This window comes from Sander lucioperca, chromosome 11 (assembly GCF_008315115.2).
Source record: "Sander lucioperca isolate FBNREF2018 chromosome 11, SLUC_FBN_1.2, whole genome shotgun sequence".
Taxonomy (NCBI): domain Eukaryota; kingdom Metazoa; phylum Chordata; class Actinopteri; order Perciformes; family Percidae; genus Sander; species Sander lucioperca.
This window is the reverse complement of record NC_050183.1, coordinates 483,729-504,039: the sequence shown is the minus strand read 5'-3', so window position 1 is coordinate 504,039 and position 20,311 is coordinate 483,729. Positions and strand designations below refer to the sequence as shown.

General features: G+C 39.1%; 1 protein-coding gene across 2 annotated transcripts; it reads left to right on the top strand.

Moving 5' to 3' along the window:
• The first annotated feature begins 732 nt into the window (after positions 1 to 732).
• Positions 733 to 9,254, top strand: LOC116055497. 2 transcript variants are annotated; one of them, XR_004898690.1, is made up of 6 exons: positions 733 to 1,068; positions 2,366 to 2,686; positions 4,212 to 4,355; positions 6,043 to 6,089; positions 6,189 to 6,404; positions 8,449 to 9,254. XR_004898690.1 is itself a non-coding variant. In XM_031307511.2 (5 exons), the coding sequence occupies exons 1-5, from the start codon at positions 999 to 1,001 to the stop codon at positions 6,339 to 6,341; spliced, it is 735 nt and encodes a 244-aa protein (XP_031163371.1). In that variant the 5' UTR covers positions 733 to 998; the 3' UTR covers positions 6,342 to 6,774. The 2 variants fall into 2 exon arrangements, 1 of the variants encoding a protein (XP_031163371.1); XM_031307511.2 differs by lacking the exon at positions 8,449 to 9,254 and having other exon boundaries at positions 6,189 to 6,774.
• Positions 9,255 to 20,311: the final 11,057 nt, after the last annotated feature.

Sequence of the window (20,311 nt, the reverse complement as noted above, 5' to 3'; positions counted from 1 at the left end):
TCCTGTTTTACAAAAATGAATCAAATCAATCTATTTGTCACATTTTAGATAGGGAAGATGTGGGCTGCATTTGAAAACACAATTAGCTGTTTACAGATTTTGCCCAGAAGCTGAAGCCCTCCAACACGGTTGTGATTGACAGATAGTGCACTACATCGCCTACAAGTTTGTGCCCCTTTCAGCTGAGTCACCAGCTTTAGTGGTTTAGGCCACAGGGTCTTCCTCTGCAGTGGTTTGCAATGGTGGTACTGTGAGAAGAGTGGGAACAGGAGCTCTAATGAAAATGACCAACTCCATCAACCACTGAAACCAAACATTCAACCAACAAAACCCCCCTGTTGTTTTGTCCTAAAGTCATCAAATTGTGACTTCAAAGCCCCCAACTTCCTCTGCTGTGGTTAAAGTGTTGCCTTTGTGCCTTTGTGTGTTTGTGTGTGTGTGTGTGTGTGTGTGTGTGTGTGTGTGTGTGTGTGTGTGTGTGTGTGTGCGTGCGTGCGTGCGTGTGTTCGTGCATGTCTTGCTGATTTTTACTGATATAGCCACTAACATAGCAAAATCTGGTGTATTTGGATTTTCTAAAGAAAATGGAACATTGTTTCTTGGAGGACAAGTTGCTGTTGATTCTCTCGAAAGTAACTTTTTTTGTGAGTATGAAAACTGACTTTACCCAAGTCCATTGACACTGTTTTCTGTTTGTAACATTTTCCTTAAAACGTGAAGGAAACCTCCTCAGCTGAGTTCCTCACAGTCTGCACCACATGTCCATGAACCTCTTTGAAGACTTCCGCTACAGGAGGTGCTTGTGATGCTGTAGGTAGATAAATAGTGTTCAAGCAAGTTCCTGTCTACAGTTTCCTCCTCTCAGGCACACAAACTGCTACTTTAGTAGAAATATCAAACCAAAGGATTCAACACACCAAGGCTGCTCATATAAATCAGTAATATCAAATTCTCAAAGGCCACCTTGCCGGGCCTGCAGGCAACACATATCTTCTATCATGGTTGATAACATCGTCTCAAAGCCTCTCGGGTTAGTTTTGATCTTCATAGCTCACATGGTATTCAACGGTAAGCTGTCTTCTTAGTTGTCTTCATTAAGTGGTTGATGTTTTAGGCTTTTATGTAACTTTAAAATTTCATTTTTACTGCTTTCTGTAACTTATTTTTTGTATTTCTTCTTTGTTCTGTAATAATCACATTTTTTATATGAAATAATTGTATTATTTTGTTATTATTTATTATATATTATAGCTGTGTTTCTGTGGTGATGTGTTCTCAGTTTGTCTGTTGTTGTTTTGCCACTGCACATTGAGCACATTAAAATGGGGACAACATGCTTGTTAAATGTTACACGCATTTGTAGAATGACATCGCTCTCATAAAATATTGAAGGCTTGTGTTTGAGATTAAAAAAAAAGCATGGCCTTGAGGCAACTTTGTATTCTTGTGACATTTTATAAAATATTCCTATTAAAGCTCACTGAGACATTGTTTGTGAAATCAGATAATACAACAAAAAATAAGCCCACAATAGTTTAAATTATGTCCTTCAATCCTTCCTTTTTAAGTAATTGTGGCTCATAATGTGTAGCCTATATATAATGACAGACAGGATACATGGGTTTTGTAGACATAAGACAGTTTTAACGGCACAAACTGAAATCTTTGACATATGTCCTCACACACACACGCACGCACACACACACACACACACACACACACACACACACACACATGCATACTCTACGCATGAACGCACACACACACACACACACACACACACACACACACACACGCATATGCACGCACGCACTCAAACACAAACACACAGTGAAGGGTTTAAAGGCTGTTTTCTAACAGATATAATGGTTGTCATACCTTAATCTAGTACTTATTTTAGGATTACTTTGCCTCCCAAAAACTTTAGCATGCTTTAGCATGTGTTTAGCTCGGCTTTTAATCTCCATTATGATTGAAATTAGCATTTAGATACTTTCTCATTTAGATGTGTGGGATAACAAACTGAATAACCAATATGTTGTTCATGAAAGTGGATATTTCCGGATACAGAATTGGATACAGAAACCAGCTTTAGCTAAAGCTAGTGGCTATCTGGCCAGCTAGCTTTTACTCAAAATAACGTTTCTCAGTGGCAGGTAATGCAGTAAGGGGTCATAGGGGCCACAGATTAACAAATGTGTGTATGAGTGTATTTACGGCAACCTGGGCAGAAATACACAGCCTGAGAGCAGTTACTGCAGTTTGGGTTTAGCCTTGTTTGTAGTTACTCCGTTTTGCTTTTATAGGGCAGAGTAGTCATTGCAATCACTTACTCGTACACATCCCTTGTCTTGTCTCCATACAGGCACCAGCCGAGGGGAGGTCACAGGGATCCTTGGCAACGACACCACCCTTGAATTCAAATTTAACATCAGTGTCACAGAATATTTTGCAGTTTATACAACAAACCACACAAAGATTGCTGAGTATTCAAAGGGCAAAATTTCCTCAAGCGGAGGCGATTTTGACGTCAACCCTAAAAATACGTCTGTGTTTTTCACCATTACAAACCTCAAACTAAATCACAGTAGAATTTACTGGGTCAGTTTGTTCACGGACTCAGGACTCATAATAGAAAGTAAAAAGGTGCAGCTGATTGTCAGAGAGGAGAACAGAAGCAGCACAGGTAAGATCAGACTCTATTATTATTCAAACTATATTATGATTAGGATCCAGGAAGTGACACCAATATAGATCAATATTAAAGAAGGGCACTTTGTCAGTCTTTGGAGTGTGCAGCATACTGTAAGAAGACCATAAAGACGTCTAGTTTTTTTATTATGGTCGGTAGATTTATACACATTACAATATTATAAAACAAATATTTACTAGTCCTACAGTAAATTACCAGATCATTGTCAATATCTTTTAAAATATAAGGCTGGTAGTATTCTATATTTTCTTGTTGTCAACAAATCCAACAAAAAGACCAAAACCATCAATTAATTGATTCTGCTAACAAGTATTTCCTGTGTAACAAAAGCTGGTTTGTGCCTCTGTGCCAAAGAGCTCCATTGTTATCAAAGAACTATTAAAAACACATCAATGAAAAACCATTTTGCACTGGGTGACCATTCATGAGGATGAAAATGTGTGTACTATGGATATAATCCTCTATACATGTACTATCAAATTGCAATTTTGATATATATTGTGATATAGTAGATGGACTGCACTTAAAATTATTTTTGACCTTAGCAGGACAAAGTGGTTTACATTGCCTCCCATTCACTCATACACACTCACACACTGATGGGGACGAAGCTGCCTTGCAAGGACACTAAACATTAAGACATGGAAGAACTGGAGATCAAACTACCAACCTTATTTTCTAAATAGAATTTCTGTTAATTGCTAATGCATGCTAGCATGTTAACATTTGCTTCTTAGCACTAAACACAAAGTACAGCTGAGGCTGATGGGAATGTCATCTTTACATTTGCAGGTATTTAGTCATAAATCAAAGGACAATTTAAAATTTTGGCTTGAAAATGGCTGTAGATGGTGAAAAAAACCATACAATCCTTCCTCAGGGGGACATGAATGTCTGTACCAAATTGAATGGCAATATATCCATTAGTGGTGGAGTGACCAATCAACATTCTAATGCCACAATGCTATGTAGCATGGTGAAAAAATTACAGTATCCATGTGATTTATGAAATTACTGAGCTTTTTTAATATAAATGTGACCATTTTAAAGATTTGTATTTTTAGTAGGAAGGAATGGACTTCCAAAGGGAAGTCAGAAAGTAGTGAGACAGACGGACTTAACGCATTGCTAGTTTTTGTCTTATCATGGAAATTGTTGACAATAAGTATATAGAATAACAGTTACTTAGAGCTGCTACACCTTCACTTTAGCTCACATCAGATATGCTATTTGACACCTCAAAGTATATTAGTGTCTGTGTTGGTAAAATGCTCATCTTGTTATAATAAATAAAAATAGTATACTGTATTAGTCTAATTGTACAGGAAAAATACAGTCAAACAATACATTTCATTTGGATATACAGTAAGTTAGAGTCTTTTGAACAATTATATTAATAAATAACCTCACCATTGGTTAAAGACATGTTGGTGAGAAGAAATAATTTCCTGCTGAGATATAAGTGTGTATTTTCATAATTTCTTTTTAACTCCTACAGTTACTCCAAAGCCGAATGACACCACAAAAAATAAAGACAGTGGAAGTCCCAGTCACATCGGCGTCACTGTCCTTGTGGTTTCACCTGTCGTGCTGTTGGCTGCAGCACTTCCCTTGTTGATCTGGTGTCTCGTGAAAAGCAACGGTATGGAAAGTGACGGTCCAAAAATTCCTTTCTTCTCTGTATTTGTTATACTTGTCTGCCATATCTGATACTTCAGGCTTTTCGGTGATATTATTATCGGTGTTGTGTCTGTTTTCAGGTTTGACTTACACTGGCCCTTGGTTGCTTGTAATGTTGTTAAAATAGGAATTTAAGCTGTACTCAGTATGCACAGAAGTGTCAGCTGAATTAATAAAATGTAAGATATACTGTAATGTTAATGTTTGACCTGATACAGCTGGAAACTTTAATCCAAAATTGCATGTAAATTATGACTGGGATTCATTTAACCTTGTTTTTAATTTTTGTTTTATATCAGAAAAATTGGGACGTAGAAATAAGCGCTGAAAATATGTAGAAGAAAAATGTAAAAATTTAAAACGTTGGAAAAAGCAAAAACAAACTGTGAAAAAAAGGCGTCAAGAACGTCGAAAAAAATGTGTTTTTTTCAAGGTTGACGGGAAGACAACACAAGGTTTAAACACAGAGACAGAAGTATTTTCTACATTTTTCAAGCAAGGTGAGAAGAATAATTGTTATTCTGTGGAAAAAAAAATTGCAATTGTGTGGTGAGATGCTCAAAAATGCAAACAAGATTGCAGTTTCACATCCTTTTGATACATGATGATTCACAGCTTCTGAAAAGACGTCCTCCTTCAGTGCATGCAAATGTGAATGCATCTACTATCACAAAGGGACAGGTGGAAAAGAAATCACTTGCATTATTTGTTCACTATTACCAGCGCTTTCACTTCAGAGACAAACCCCTCTGGCCTACTTTGAGTAGGAACATCGCCTCTTTGAAATATTTTGACACCCTTTGCGACCTCAGAAACCACACTGATTTCCCGAATATGTATACAAATGCAAGGTTTCGCTGACAGTGCACTCCTGTATTAAGTCACGCTAGTCCAAACTTTGTCCACAGATAGGGCTGCGAGTCTTCAAACACACAACTCAGCAAACAAGTTGGTGGAGATAAACAGTACTCTTCTGCACCTTGCTGGCTGTTTTGCACTGCCAAATGATACTTGCGGTGCAGAGTTAAATGTAAAAGATCAATGATACAGTCAGACTTAATCAAACTATTACAGAATGAATAGGTTTTACTTCAATATAACATCAATATGACCACTATTTTGTCTCATCCTTTAAACTGACTATTGTAATATGTCACTGGTATTAGCATTTTGCAGATATTTTGAAAAGAAAATCTACTCTTGTGTCTTGGCCCGAGTCAGTTAGCCTAGCATAAACTAACATGGATCCGTCCAAAGTTAAACAAATCTGCCTTACTAATTAATACTTTGTATCTTGTTTATTTTATTTTTTCAGAAAAACTGAAATATAGAAACAATGTGTGGTTTTATGGGAAGTTACGTGCTAGAATAATTACGGGCTGAAAAAACTACTGCACAGTTTCTGTTGAACTATTCGTGACAAACTATATTTTTATTATGTACTGTAGGCCTTCATATGTTTTGGTCACATGCTCGTTCCACCTTAGCTCTATTCAGATTTCCTACCCCTTAACTAACTTCACACTTTCAGACCTTATAACAAAGCAAAGCTGTTGATTAACGGTATATTCAAATCCACGTCTTGCACTGATTAGGTTGATTATTAGCCTGACTGGCTCAATATTTCACCTGTTTTGCGTCTTTTACAGACAAACAACAACCACCGTCACAACAAAGCTCCAATCCCACAGTACAAGTAAGAACACACTTATCTTTTCCCGCCATATGTATACGCCAAAGTAAATATTTAAAACATCTGCAGACATTTTTCAGTTGACTCTGACCATCTTTGCAGGAAACAGTTGAAGCGTCCTATAATGTGCCTGCACCCCCACTGGTCTACAGTGTCCTGGACTTTCCCAAAAGATCTTCTGCAGTTCTGGAGATTAATCCAGGTGATACAGAGTACGCTGCAGTCAACTATCTCCCAGAAAAGAGACAAGTGTGACATGCAATTGAATGTAAACCAGCTGTTCTCTCTTGGTTTGGGTAAAGATATCCAAGATGACTTGTAAGTATGGTAAATGTTTTTCATATCTCAATAATGAACCCTCAGAGCATGTACTTTAGGCTTCTTGCAATAATTTAGAAGCAAAAGAGTTTGGAGGGGAAGAGTTGTTGCTTGGGTTGTATGTATGTCCGTGTCACTTTGTTTTTGGTGGTCGTGAGATTGAAATGTTGACAGCTGCTGCGGCAAACCACAAGTCAGCTCACATAGTTGTACAGTAACAAACCAACTTTTTGATTTTTGGTTTTTGTTTGCTCTTTATTTGTCTCATCTGTCCACTAAACCCTTAAAGGCAAAGTCTGGAGATATTTTTTGTTATTGTTAACAAATGCCACAAAAAGACCAAAACAATGAGTTGATCCTACTAACACATATTTTCGGAACACACCGAGCAAACTCGAGTCACTGACCTCGCCAGACTGACCGATGGCCGATAATCGGGTTGGTGTGTCAGCGCCTTTAGACCTCCATTGTTGTCAAAAAACTAAACTAACTAAACACATCAGGTACCTTCATTATGATGAACATGGGCACTGTAGTTCATTTTGAGTCCCACAAACATTTTCTTTCTTCTTCTAAGTACTCACTGGATCACCAAATGTGTATTAATGCGCCACTATAAATAGTCCCACAAAAATGCACTATTTATTTCTGTTTGAGTAACATTTTCTAAAAACTACAGTGCCCAGCTGTTTTGGTAAATTATTTATCCTTTTGATTATACATTTAAAAAGAACTAAACATTAAACATCATTGTTTTTTTTACATACAATACATATATTTTTGTCTTCAGTAGGATCAAATGGGCTTGCGGCTGAATGCTACAAACAGGGTCAATGCATTCTCACGAACGGGTTCATATGATATCGTACGAAAGGTTATGCACACTAAAACGTATGATATTATACGAAAACTAGGAGACTGCTGGCTGGTCACGTGACATCGGCTACAAAGCTCCGTGCTACAGAGCGGCAGTTGCTAGCTGTTCAAGCCGCTACAGAGCTTTGTGACACGGCTACAGACCTCCGTCATAGCTCAGTCGTATCAGTGGCAGTCAGTAGATCTATGTGTTTAGCTGCTACAGAGCTCTGCGACACCGGCTACGTTGCTCCGCATGGTTCTCCGTCAGGTCAGTGGTAGTTGGTGGTTCAGTTAACCGAGAATAGGTGACTGTGCGCCGGGTACAGAGCACCGCGAGCTGCTGGTCATTTCGGCGGTGATTACGGTTAAGTAAAAAGTGAGCGTTATGCAGCGATGAAAGTTAAGTTTAGGCACCGAAACGACTAGTTAAGTTTAGGAAAAAGGTTATGGTTTGTATTAAAACACCCCCAAGGACCATGCAGTTCAACACAGTCTCACAGCAGCTCGTGAAATGGTCACGTCATTTTTTTTTTATCTATTGATTCGTGTACACAGACACATTCATTTCGTTTTTTTCGTGATGGTCAGCACGAACGGGACGGTTGGGTTTAGGAAACGTGACATGCGGGACACAATGCCCCGGGTGCAAGTCCTGTGTTGTTTGACCCATCCACCACCCCAGCCGAGCTCCCTACGCGGATTTTTGGCCTTTCATACTAGTCGCTACCGTAGTCGCTCTTAATACATTACTTTAAAAAATGTGCTGATCATCACAAAAAAATAAAGAGATAAATGTGTCTGTGTACACGAATCAATAGATTAAATTACGTGACCATTTCACAAACTGCCGTGAGACTGGGTTGCACAGTTCCTGGGTGAAAGTCTTTTTTTCCCCCCGGGAAGCGAACAGGCTGACAGGGTGGGGAAGGCAGAAAGTATTGAGAGATGGACTAACACGCAGATGATTTTGGTGTTTTCATGGGATTTGTTGATAATAACAACATATAGAATAAGGCCAGGCTTATCCTTTAAGCCCCAATAATAGCTAAAGTACCTGTAGGTAACACTGTCTCCAAATTAAAAAATAAATAAAAATAAAATAAACATTTCTGAGGGTGTGGAGGGATGACAGATGACTGACAAGAAAATAAAAATAAAATGTAACCATTAAACCTTTCCTCTCCAGATTACATTTGGATTCCAGTGCTGAACTTGGCTGTAGTGACACCCATAACAAGTTTATTAATATTCTTATCTTCAGCATGGATGTCTGGAATCTTTAAAAGCTCCCTTTGGGTTTCAGGTTGAGTCATTTTTTATCTTTTCTGTCAATGACTATGTTTTTCATCATTGCGTTCATCAGAGCACAATGTTTCCACTGTTAAAATAAACAGAACTAAGAACCATTAGTAAAATGAAACAGTCACAGGAAACAGTGTATTTATAGTTTAGAGATCTCAGCTTAACAGTACTGTATGTTCAAAGGTCACACAAAACAAGTGACTTTCCATTTACTGTATAGTGTGACAGTTTGACACTTTCGAACCGATTTTACACATACAACAACTATCTCACACTATCTCACTGCCATTTTCCACTGCATGTTCTCTGAAGTTCTCTTTTGGCAGGTGCCTACTGATGTTTTGATAGATTTGTCACACAAAATTTTGATTTATGTTCTCAATGCCAGATATTGATGTCATTAATGTGATGATATCCATGTATTCTATAGAAAAAACTCACCCAACATATCTGTTCATCAGTGGCAGATAAGCAAGTTGAATATTCACCCCGGATGTTGATTGTTACTCAGGATGGGGAAAAAAACTGCCAACCTGGTAAATTATGGTGTGTGTGTTTTTAAACTGGTGACCACAATGGCACACAACCAAACGCAGACTGAAGTTTCCTCTCTGCTCTAAAACCAAAATGAATGAATGAAATAGCAAAAGTGCATTTTGAATGTACCATGTTACTAAGGCCAACTACACACTGGCTGCGTCGCGTGAGCGTGTCAGCTGCGTGGCGTGTCCGTTTATATTTCAGCTCCCATGTTAACAGGTTAGAGCTTACACACTGCCTTTGTGACACGCACGTCTCGAGCCGTGCCGAAAACGCGTGCATGCTAGAAATAGAACCGACGCCTATTTTTCACGAGGCACGCAAGTTTGTTGGAAGTGTTTCCAGGCAAAATAAAATTTTGACACAAATACATATTAATAAATGACATGTTGATATAGATATAGATATGTCAGATATAAATGTAAAAAAAAGTAGCCTGTAGCCTATTTTGCCGTCAATACTGCCGACGTTGTCTTTGCTGTTATCAAATCAGTATATATTTATGTTTAACATGGTATTTCATTTTATCAATGGGAAATATACATGTGTACAGACAAGGCTAGCAGCAGCAGCGCCACGTCAGACAAATTTCTGGAGTGTAACGGTACAGATCCATTTGACCGTGCGACGCTTCTGTCGCGGAGTGCTCCACTCTATTCCTATGGGTGACGTCAAGTGACTTCAAAGTGCACGCAAAGCATTCCGGGAAGGCGGCGCTGCATTTGAAAAAATGCTGCGTGTCAAAAAGCTGGCCGATGCCCATCTTTATGCAAATGAATCCGTTGAATGCGACGCGACTATACAGTAGAAGTAGACGAAAATCTTTTAAACTGACCTTTGTCGATCTGAAATAAAGACAGATTCAGCAACTGCATGGCCTATTTCTCGCTTCAAATGTTTTCAGAAACACGTTTTGGTGAACTATTTTCGTAAAATACTAGATCGTATTCTCAACGAGCCGCAATGACTTTGAATTTGAAATTCTCGAGAAGCCAGACCCACGTCAGTCCAATCAGTTGTCCAATCAGCTGCAAGTCAGGGCCGTGGAGCATCAACCATGGATGTATGACGTCGCGACACCACGCTTCAGTCGTGTCGGACAAGTGGATCTGTACCGTTAGGCCGGTTACACACTGGATGCGTTGCGCGAGCGTGTCAGCTGCGTGGCGTGTCCGTTTTTATTTCGGCTCCCATGTTAACAGGTTACAGATTACACATTGCCTGCATGACATGCACGTCTCGGGCGTGGCTTGAGCCGTGCCGAAAATGCGTGCATGCTAGAAATAGAACCAACGCCTATTTTTCACGCGACACGCAAGCGTGTTGGAAGCGTTTTCAGGCTAAATAGAATAGGAAAAGATGTGTATGTGTCATTTTGACACAAATACATATTAATAAATGACATTTTGATGTTTTAAAGTCTCTAGGGTTTGACATGAATGCAGATACAAATGTAATAAAAAATATATATAATATAAAAAAATAATATTGCACCTGTCAATACAGAACGAAAAATTCTGTAGCTTATTTTGCCGTCAATACTGCCGACGTTGTCTTTGCTGTTATCAAATCAGTATATATTTATGTTTAACATGAAGTATACTACTGCTTGAGTGCAGTAATCAATGGAAAACATACATGTGCACAGACAAGGCTAGCAGCAGCAGCGCCATGTCAGACACATTTCTGGTGTGCAAAGACATAGAAAAATCCATGCAGCCGCCATTTAGCTGACACGCAACAGAAACACCACGCTCACGCCGCGCAGGCAGTGTGTAGCCGGCCTAAGTTTCTTGTCCTGTCAGGTGTTATTATTACACATACTACTGAACAGTTTTTTTTCTTGAAATGCAGGAGTGATTGTCAAAATACAGTAATAATTTATTTTTTGTGCAAATAATGTCCTTTATCAATGTTGGATCTATGTAAGTCTTGTGTAAGTAAAAAGAAAATACATTTTGTTTTGGTGGTATGTTTACCGAAGTGTTTAAAATGAGAAATAAAACACATTGTGTATGCTTCACAGTGTGTTTAGTTGTAAAAACAAAATGTTTAGCTGCATGCTCAGCTTGTTAAATTGTTGGTGTTCTGAATAAAATGTATCAATAACAATTTCCTCCCGTGCCTTTGTCTGCATTTCTATGTTGGAGCTGAAGTTGCTGGCTGACATAATCACACTGGTTGAGTTTAACTTCAAGCAGACCTCGCAGACCTTATGGCAAAAGTATAACCTGGCCTGGTTTTCCCAAGCCTTTGGTATGTAAAATCATGCAGTACTGCTCCGCCATACTAACAGGGCTGTTCTCACGCAGGAGCTTTTTTTTAGTGTGTCAGTGGGGCGGGCCCAAGTAAATCAACTCCACCATTTGTTTTTCTGCGAAGCGACGTAGTGTTGTCTCTCTGATGCTGCATAAAGGGTCCCATGGTGCAGATGCTTGTTCAGCATTAAATACAATGAAACCTAGATTTGGACACCGCAAAGTCTGTATTAGTACTTTCAATTTCACATAAAGCCCCCCAAAAGGCTGAAGTCAGCCCTGTTGCAGTGTGGCTCGTGGTAGCTTCTTTAACTTTTTTGGTTAAGATTTCAGCCAATACAGCAAAACATGACAGTTTCATTTCATGGTAAAACTTGATAAACAGCTCACGTAAAGAAAAAAAGAGAAAGAGAGCTAACTAAATGAGTGGCCAGTCATTTTCTCTCAGAACTCAGGCATGTAGATGAGGGTAAACCCCAGAAAATTTCCTACAATTTGATATTTTCTGCAGTCATTTAACAATTGAAAACAGGCTGTCGCTGTGGTGGGTATTGTCTCTTAAATTCTTTTAATAACCTCAGCTCACTAATATCACTGATGCTCAGTAGATTTGCGTACCAATGATGTTCTAGGTGATTTTAATCAGGCGTTGCATCCTGTCCTAAGCTGTGCGCATCTCATGCCAGTTTGTAATGTTTCCAGTCAGGATGCTTTTTATTGCTCCGCTGTAAATGTGATGGGCCACCAGCGCACAGAATGTTTTCCAGTATGGAGGGCAGCCTATATTATATATTGTGTCTTCTCCACTCGAAGGGTACCCTAAATGGAACTTTATCATGTTTTATCTACCATAGGAGCATCCAAGAAGGTGCTTTCGCTGTCTTTCTTTTTTAACATGAGGCAAAATCTGTATGGTCTGCTGGGTGCTCTGTACTCAAAGGGTCCTTAAAAGCAAAACGGTACATAAACAATGCGCAGGGGAGTAATGGTCAGTATGAGACGACATCTCATTTTTGGACCCTGTCCTCCCCCAAAAAATGGCCCCTTAAGTCGTTTGTTCACGCAGCAATTACAATCCATATTTACGTTTATAGTGACGGCGCCCTCTAGTGGCTGTAGAAATAATGACGGGAGCATAGTAAGGTGAAAATAAAGGCTGTTTTATGCTACTGCATCAAATCGACGGCGTACCCCCGCAGACCCCTCTGCATCGCCGCAAACCCCTCTCCAAGCCCTCCGCTGTAGCTTGACGTGCACCTCCAAAAAAATTTTACTTTGCGTCGAGGCGACGCAGACCGCAAGGACTGTGATTGGTCAACTCGTCCTGTGTGTTGCTAGTCGGTGTTTCAAGCACCCTACTCTGGGGAGTAGCAACATGCTAGTTCACTAACATAAGCTTTGCAAATAAACTCAGACATATTTTGGTTACAATGATGGGGTTATCCGTTTGTAAAGTTTCTATATGTCAGTAACGTTTTAGTACTTTGTGGGCAGTCGTGCTAAAGTTTGCTTGCTAACATAACATAAACTGTCTGTTAACCAAAACCATGATATTTTTCTAAACTTAACTTAGTGGTGTTTGTGCCTAAACATAACCAAACTGCAACCGTTTCACAACAATAGCAACATGGTTAAAACCGGGACCATTACATTCTCTGGTTAAGATGTGAGGACGGAAAACGCTCCTGTGGGTCGTATTTCGTGCCACTGCCAGGGGTGCTAATTTATGAAACATTCCTATGAGTCGTATTAGGGAGTAGGAAAAAACAACCTGTATCGTCGTATGGTTTGGAGGGCTTTTGCTCTCCGATTACAGAGAGAATTTATCTGCAATATATATTCCCCTTTCTTTTAGAAGGAGAAAGTAACGGCCTCAAGAGAGCATGGGAGGAGGATTTGAAGGTTGGGATAGCTGATGAGACTTGGGAGGAAGTTGTGGGGTCCTGGTATAAAACGTCAAGGGAAGTTCAGACTTGATTGATTACTTATAGGATCATTCATAGGGGTTACTGGACTCCCTGTAAGATGGCGAGACTAAAATTAGTGGATTCAGATATATGCTGGAGATGCGAAAGAAGCAGAGGCACATTGATACATATGTTATATGAATGTGAAATGATGACAAACTTATGGGAAGATATTATAACATTCGTTAACAAAGTACTACGGGCAGACTTGATACAGAACCCGGCACTTTGTATACTAGGCATAATACCAGCAGGGGTGGGCCTGTCAGACTCTTTGGTGCAGATTGGCCTTCACCACAGGTTGTAGGATTGTGCTAAGACATTGGAAAACAAAACACATCATCCCTTTCTGAACGAATGGTGTGGGGAAATTACCAAAATGGCCAGTTACGAACAATTAATTTTTAACTTGAACAACAGACAGGAGGTATTTTGGAAAATATGGGGCCCCTACATGAATGCAATATTGCATACTGAATGAGGCAGAATTTGACTAAATGATTTTAATGTCTGTATAAGTCACTGCTAAGATGTTTTAGAGATGACTGGTATTGCATGATATTGGTAGAATACTCATCATTTGTGCTACTGGTGTGATGATATGCGTAAGGTATGGAGACAAGTTAGACCAGTGTTTACCCTGTGTGTGTATATTTATATTCCTATGTTTTTGTTTTTTTCCTTCTCTTTCGCTCATTTGTCATCATCTCTCTCGTTTTTGTTTAGAGAGAGAGATCACTATTGTTCTTGTCTTTGTTTCTATAAAAAACAATAAAAAAATGTGAATGACAAAAAAAAAGAAGGAGAAAGTAACAAGTCCCCTTAACAAATCTGGTATTTTAATATTGCCTTGCTGTGCCCAAACAATACATGAAAATATTGCATTATAGTTCGTAAATTTGGCATCTAAGTTGAAACATTAAACTTTTAAACATGACTCAGAGTGTTTGTTTCCACAGATGTTGCTTCATCAGTTTGGGACCTCCTATTTTAATCTTTTGTCCTCCATGTGAACAAACATAAGCCTTACCTGCAACTAGTTTAGCTCCTGAAATACCCAAAAGAAATGCGATGTGACATGGATTCACAAGCCCCAAAGGCAGATCACTCAAACTAGGTGGCACTGGACCATGATTGTCTTGAAAAACAGCCTTCTAGTGTCAAGCTTACATACATCATTCTGCACAGTGACAGCCAAACATCTAAGTGGAGTAACAATAAGCAAAACTAATTTTTTAGTAGAAGGGGAAATATAATTACTGTGACACCATCAAATTTTGCAGAATAAAACAGAAATATCTAATGTAATATCTAAGCGAAGGCCTCAACTAAGTGATGTTAACCCTGAAGACTCAAGTGAACTGTTGCTGTCTCACTCCTTTAAAGTGAAGCTGGACTTTACTGTCTTTTGTTGGTGTGCATGTTTGCTGCTGTGCTCTACCTGTTGCACTTTGCACGACATGACACCCACCTCTACAGTATTGAGGTTTCTCATAAACAAACCCAACCTTGCTTTTCCACTGTGCTGTAAGCTGTTGCATCTTCTAATGCATCTAATGCAACATTTAAATGATGAATAACAAACTAAAGTTATTTTTGTGGTGAAAGCAAGAGATATTTGGCAACTATATAAAATAATACATACGTTTATATATTTAAAAATCATTTTATCCCTGTAATCATCTTGTGACCCCACTGTGAAACCACTGCTTTGATATACAACACAACTTGTTACACACATCCATCTTTTTTACTCAAGAACTAATAACCAAATGTATGTAAGGCTGGCGGTTTTGCACATATTTGTTGTTTATTATTACATAAAGAGTCTAATTTCTAAATATTTTCCCTCATAATTATTAGTATAATTATTATTAACAAAGTTTGCCAACATAAAGAGACAAAGAGTTGCAGCTCTGTCAGTGTCTTTAAAGCCACTAAAAGCTACTTAACTCTGTAACTACTGACTCTGCATTTTATTAGTTTTGCTTTGTACGCTAATATCTTCGCTTTTACTGTAATTTGTCTAACATACTGTACACTTGTTGCTGACATGTAGTGTAGTGCAATGCAGTGTATCATTTTGTATTTTGTCCTATCCTGTTTGTCCAGTTTGTTTCGTGTAAAAAGCATTAAGGTGCAATACATGAAATGTTAAGATCTGTTTAAAGTAGTACTTGGTCCATTACAAATAAAATGAAAAACAGATTTTTCCATGCATGCTTTAGCTGCCAATTGCTGATATTTAATAGAAAACCATTACATTAACATTTCCTCAGAGCTTCTGTAACTTCCGTTTATGTGTTACCTTAATAATCACATACCGCATGTGGTGTCGGACCATACCGTAGGTGTGTGGTTAACATTGATCCTGTTTTCCACTTGACATCAGCAAAAAGAGCAGCAAACTCTGCTCTGAATCTAAAAATGTGGTAAGGGTTCAGAAGTCGGTGAGGGAAATTCACGTCATTTGTTCAGAGCCAATTTTCCCTTCATTGTCCCTAAATATTATTTTTTTTACTTTCAGAGGGAGAAAGTATGAGTGATTTATCGGTGTAGTGTCAGCGGTTGGTGGGACACAAGTCTCACATCTGGATTCGTTAAAAGAATAAAAAACATTCACATCCACAGAGTTACACAAAATTTGAGATCGCCTATTTTGGACTGGGAAAATGGCGGAGAGCATAAATAACAACTGCTAACGTGAGTTGCTCAAAACTTTTCTTTTTAGTAAACTCTGTGTACACAAACAATGTTGTCAATGCTTGCGTTCATGTGTAGAGCCCCTGGTGATACTTCGAGCAAAGTTTCATGTTGTGTCGAGCCTTCTTAGTGTTTTAAAAATAGCTATTTTGAGGCTAGCATAAAAGTGCCCCTAGGACTCCCATTCAAAAGGCCATTTGACCGAAAAACGAGAATACGGTAACTCTTAAAAGTGACGCTTCCATCCTAAATATGCTTTTAAATTAAAGTTTGACTCAGGTACATTCACAAAAAGACCCTAGGTTGCATTTTGGCGAGAGTTACGCTTTAAATAGGTATATAATGTTGCTATAATGCTGCTGCTCTCTGCTTCTATCTTCCCTTCCCAGGTGCTTTCCTCTCTGACTGGTTGTGTTGAGGGCCAGTCTACCTGAGGCTCAAGCACAAATATTATCTCCTTCCAATTCCCTGCAGCTTTCACTGTGAATTAAAAGCATCCTAGACTGCCCAGAAATTTTCGGTGTGCTTATAAACCCTCAGACTGTGACAGACTCCGCTGGAGTTTCTGAGTTCAACTTCAAACGACATTAACCACTGTGAATAAATATCTAGACAAGGATTATTTAAGCACTATTCTTGTCATATATATTTCCGTAGTATCCCAACATAGACTGTAGCCTATATATAACTACCCACTCTACTCTCCATGGTACCCACTCTACCTCTAGGCCACTGCTTTAACTTTTCTGATGGGCAGCAAAAGCTTCCCAAACACAACATTTAGTGCATGTCATGTCAGTTTCAAGCAAGCACTCAAAAACTGAAACTGCTTCCTGAATATGCAGTTTATATGTAATGTATGTCTGAAGAGGGGAAGTTTATCCTTGATGGTCAAAGCTGCAACTGACACTGCCCTCTGGTGGCAATGAGTCACAGTACAGAAACCACAGATTTAATCCACCCAGAAGGCTGCAGTTTTTCATCCTGCTCTCGTGCCTCTTATAAAGTGCAAGGCTACGTTTTTTACTTTGAAACCACAAGACAGACACAAGATGTGTGTAAATTTGCATGAGAAAAAAAAAATGTAACTAAGGAAAGTAAATGTGACATAAATACCAAGACAGTGTGAAAACTAGTACATTTATGATCCATGGATTAAAAAAATAATAATAATCTAACTTTAAGAATTGAAAAAAAGAAAAGCTCTAAATCAATATCAGCATTATCATTAGGTGCAACATTTGCTTTAAACCATGACAAACTTTTGCCTCCAAATATGCAATTTATTTATGGTAATCTCAGATATAAATATACGGATGTAAAAGTTGTTTTTTCAAAGCCTATGATTTACAATCCAAAATGATAGTTCTCTCTCTGATTATGAGTAAAAAACCATGCTAGAATAGTTCTGACTCAGATACCCATAAATTAAACAAATCAGCAGAGGCATCTATCCTGCCATCTGTTGGACAACCTGTTTTACAGCATGTAACATAGAGTAAACCAAGTAATATAGTGTATTCATGGAGGAAGCTAGATAAAAAGACAATTTTAATTTATTACATTACATGTCATTTAGCAGACGCTTTTATCCAAAGCAACTTACAGTTGCTACATATGTCAGAGGATGCACGCCTCTAGAGCAATTATGGGTTAAGCGTCTTGCTCAGGGTCACATTGGTTGATGTATCGCAGTGGGAATTGAACCCAGATCTCTCACACCAAAGGCATGTGTCATATCCACTGTGCCATCACCACCCAGTTTTAATTTATTAACCTGTACAACGTGTGCTAGAGGCAACATTGACAGTCTTATTGTGTGACATCTTCTTTTTTAGGTCTCAGTGAGAAAGAGAAGAGGTATATTTCCCAAAATGTCAAACTATTCCTTTAAATTGTTGCAATTTTACAAGCTGCTTTTTTTCTGTCATGCTTCTCTTGATGTTATTGTATTATTACCCAACACAGGAATTGCTTAAATACTCAAAAACAAATGCATAATACAATTTCCCATATAGGATTTACCAGTTAAAGTGATGGTTCGGAGTAATTTCACCCTAGGGTCCTTTGCACCATGACCTTGAGCCAAACAACCCCCCATAAGCTTTTTTCCCTTGTTATAATGTTGGTCGAGTTAGCGTTATCAGCTGGTTAGTTTAGTGCAGGCGCTAATGGATCCAGGTTTGTATCTCGTAAATTACCCCACTAATAATGCCCGAAATGATACCAAACTTCTACAGTAGTACAAATAGGTTATGTACTCATAAAACGATGGATTGGAAAGTTTGTAAGTACACCAGGAGTTTATTTAAACATCACTTGCCTGCTGGCTTCTGCTCTCTGCTGCTACTGCTACCGGGCAGTAAGAGTGCTTAGGGACGTCTACAAATTACAACACCAAAAAGAGATACAACAAAAATATTTATTAATTTAACTTATTTTTTAAAAGTAAGTGCTGTAGTACAACTAGCAGGAGACAAGTTATAATTGAGGTAAGTTTGGAGACACTACCTTATTTATTAATTTAATGATTAAATAAGGTAGTGTCTTTTTGTACAGTTTGTTGTATCTCTTTTCGGTGTTGTAATTTGTAGACGTCCCTAAGCACTCTTAAGCGAGAATTATGGCGCGTTCATGCCACCTCGGAATGACAGGGACCGCCCCCGTGATTACGTTGTTTTTCCGACTACCAGCGTTCACATGGTTAGTGTCGGTACACGATCCGTTCTGCCTGCACGATCCGTTCTGCACATGCGCAAAATGTTCGCGCATGCGCAGTTGTACGAGGATTTACGACACTGCACGATCTGTTCCACGCTTCCGGTCGACAGCCATGCTAACGTTAGTTTAGCTAACAGCTAATTCGGCTAACTGCTAGCTGAGACAGCATGTAATAACTTTAAAAGACCCTCAAAATAAAACTTGAAAATAAACGTTGACATATATAACAAACACCTAACATATATAACAGCTGTTACGTCAGTTCTACTTTACTTGTGCTCATTTAAAATACAATCACTCAATACTTGTCTTTATTGTTATTACTGTGAAGTCTTAATTTAGCTGTAGCCTGCTTTTCCCATTATGTTTGAGTTAACGTTATTTTAGACTGAATCTAGCTGTCAGCTAGCGGTTAGCCGAATTAGCTGTTAGCTAAACTAACGTTAGCTTCCCGGTGGAGGCTAGCCATAGGCTAGCGTGGAACAGATCGTGCAGGTCGTATGGATACGTAAAACAGTATTATCTTGCGCATGTGCAGAACGGATCGTGCAGGCAGAACGGATCGTGTACCGACAGTTAGGATGGTCGGGATGCGTGTTCTTCTTCTTCTGTTATATTGGCGTTTGGCATAACAACTTGTTGCATGACTGCCACCAACTGTTGGGCGTAGCCTAGAGCATCAGGTGTGTGAAAACCTGGTGAAAACATGGAGGCCACAATAATTTGCTGCTGTTTTCTTACGCGAGCATACAAACAGCACATCGTCAGGTGTTTGTGTTATCTGCAGAACAACGAACGGGAAAGGACACGGATAAGGTGTTGTTGTTTTTTTATACATAGGCCTATTTATGAATAATTTGAAACATGTTATGTCTGTGTATGTTTCTCAGCAGGGGCGTTTGTCCACAATAAATAAGTTTATTGTCATTGAAATATATTCAGTGAACCAAATTCGCCTACAGTCTACTGGCCCGAGTTTCCCACCTCTGATTCCCACAGGAAGGGACGTGAATGATGACGTTTTCAATCGGAAAAACGTTTTTCCGATGTCCATGAACGCATGGTAATACTGGATGCATCCAAGGTGGCGCACGCCATTGTGACGTCAAAATGATGTCATATCCTGCAAATCCTCCAATTTATAGCGCGCGCCCAGCTGTCGCGCACGGCTCTTTTTTTTTCAGCAGCGCGCGACAAAGCGGAAACGGGAGGCCTGAACGAGTTCGCCGACAACCGGATGCCAGGACTCTCAGAGTGACTGCAAGTCTCTCTTGTAAACTTACTGGGTTAAGATGAGTTCTTTTATGGTGAATAAAAGGCTTGATCCGACGAAGTAGGTCATTGAATCAAATCAAAGCATTGACGGCAATGCTGCAACCAGTTCTGCCGTTGTTTACCTTTTTCTTCTTCTTCTAGTCCGTAGTAGTGATGGGACGTTTGACACCGAGGCACCGAAGCTTGGATCACTCCCGCAAAGCACACTGATTCGAAGCAGTGTTGGAGCTTGTATCAAATTGAAATAAGCACGTGACTGATGACGTCCGAAGCTTCGAACGTC

Excerpts from the sequence above, each read along its gene's own strand:
- LOC116055497 (XM_031307511.2), top strand. The coding sequence starts at position 999 with ATGGTTGATAACATCGTCTCAAAGCCTCTCGGGTTAGTTTTGATCTTC. Across the intron at positions 2,687-4,211 it reads GGAGAACAGAAGCAGCACAG|TTACTCCAAAGCCGAATGAC; the intron begins GTAAGATCAGAC and ends TAACTCCTACAG. Across the intron at positions 4,356-6,042 it reads GTGTCTCGTGAAAAGCAACG|ACAAACAACAACCACCGTCA; the intron begins GTATGGAAAGTG and ends CGTCTTTTACAG.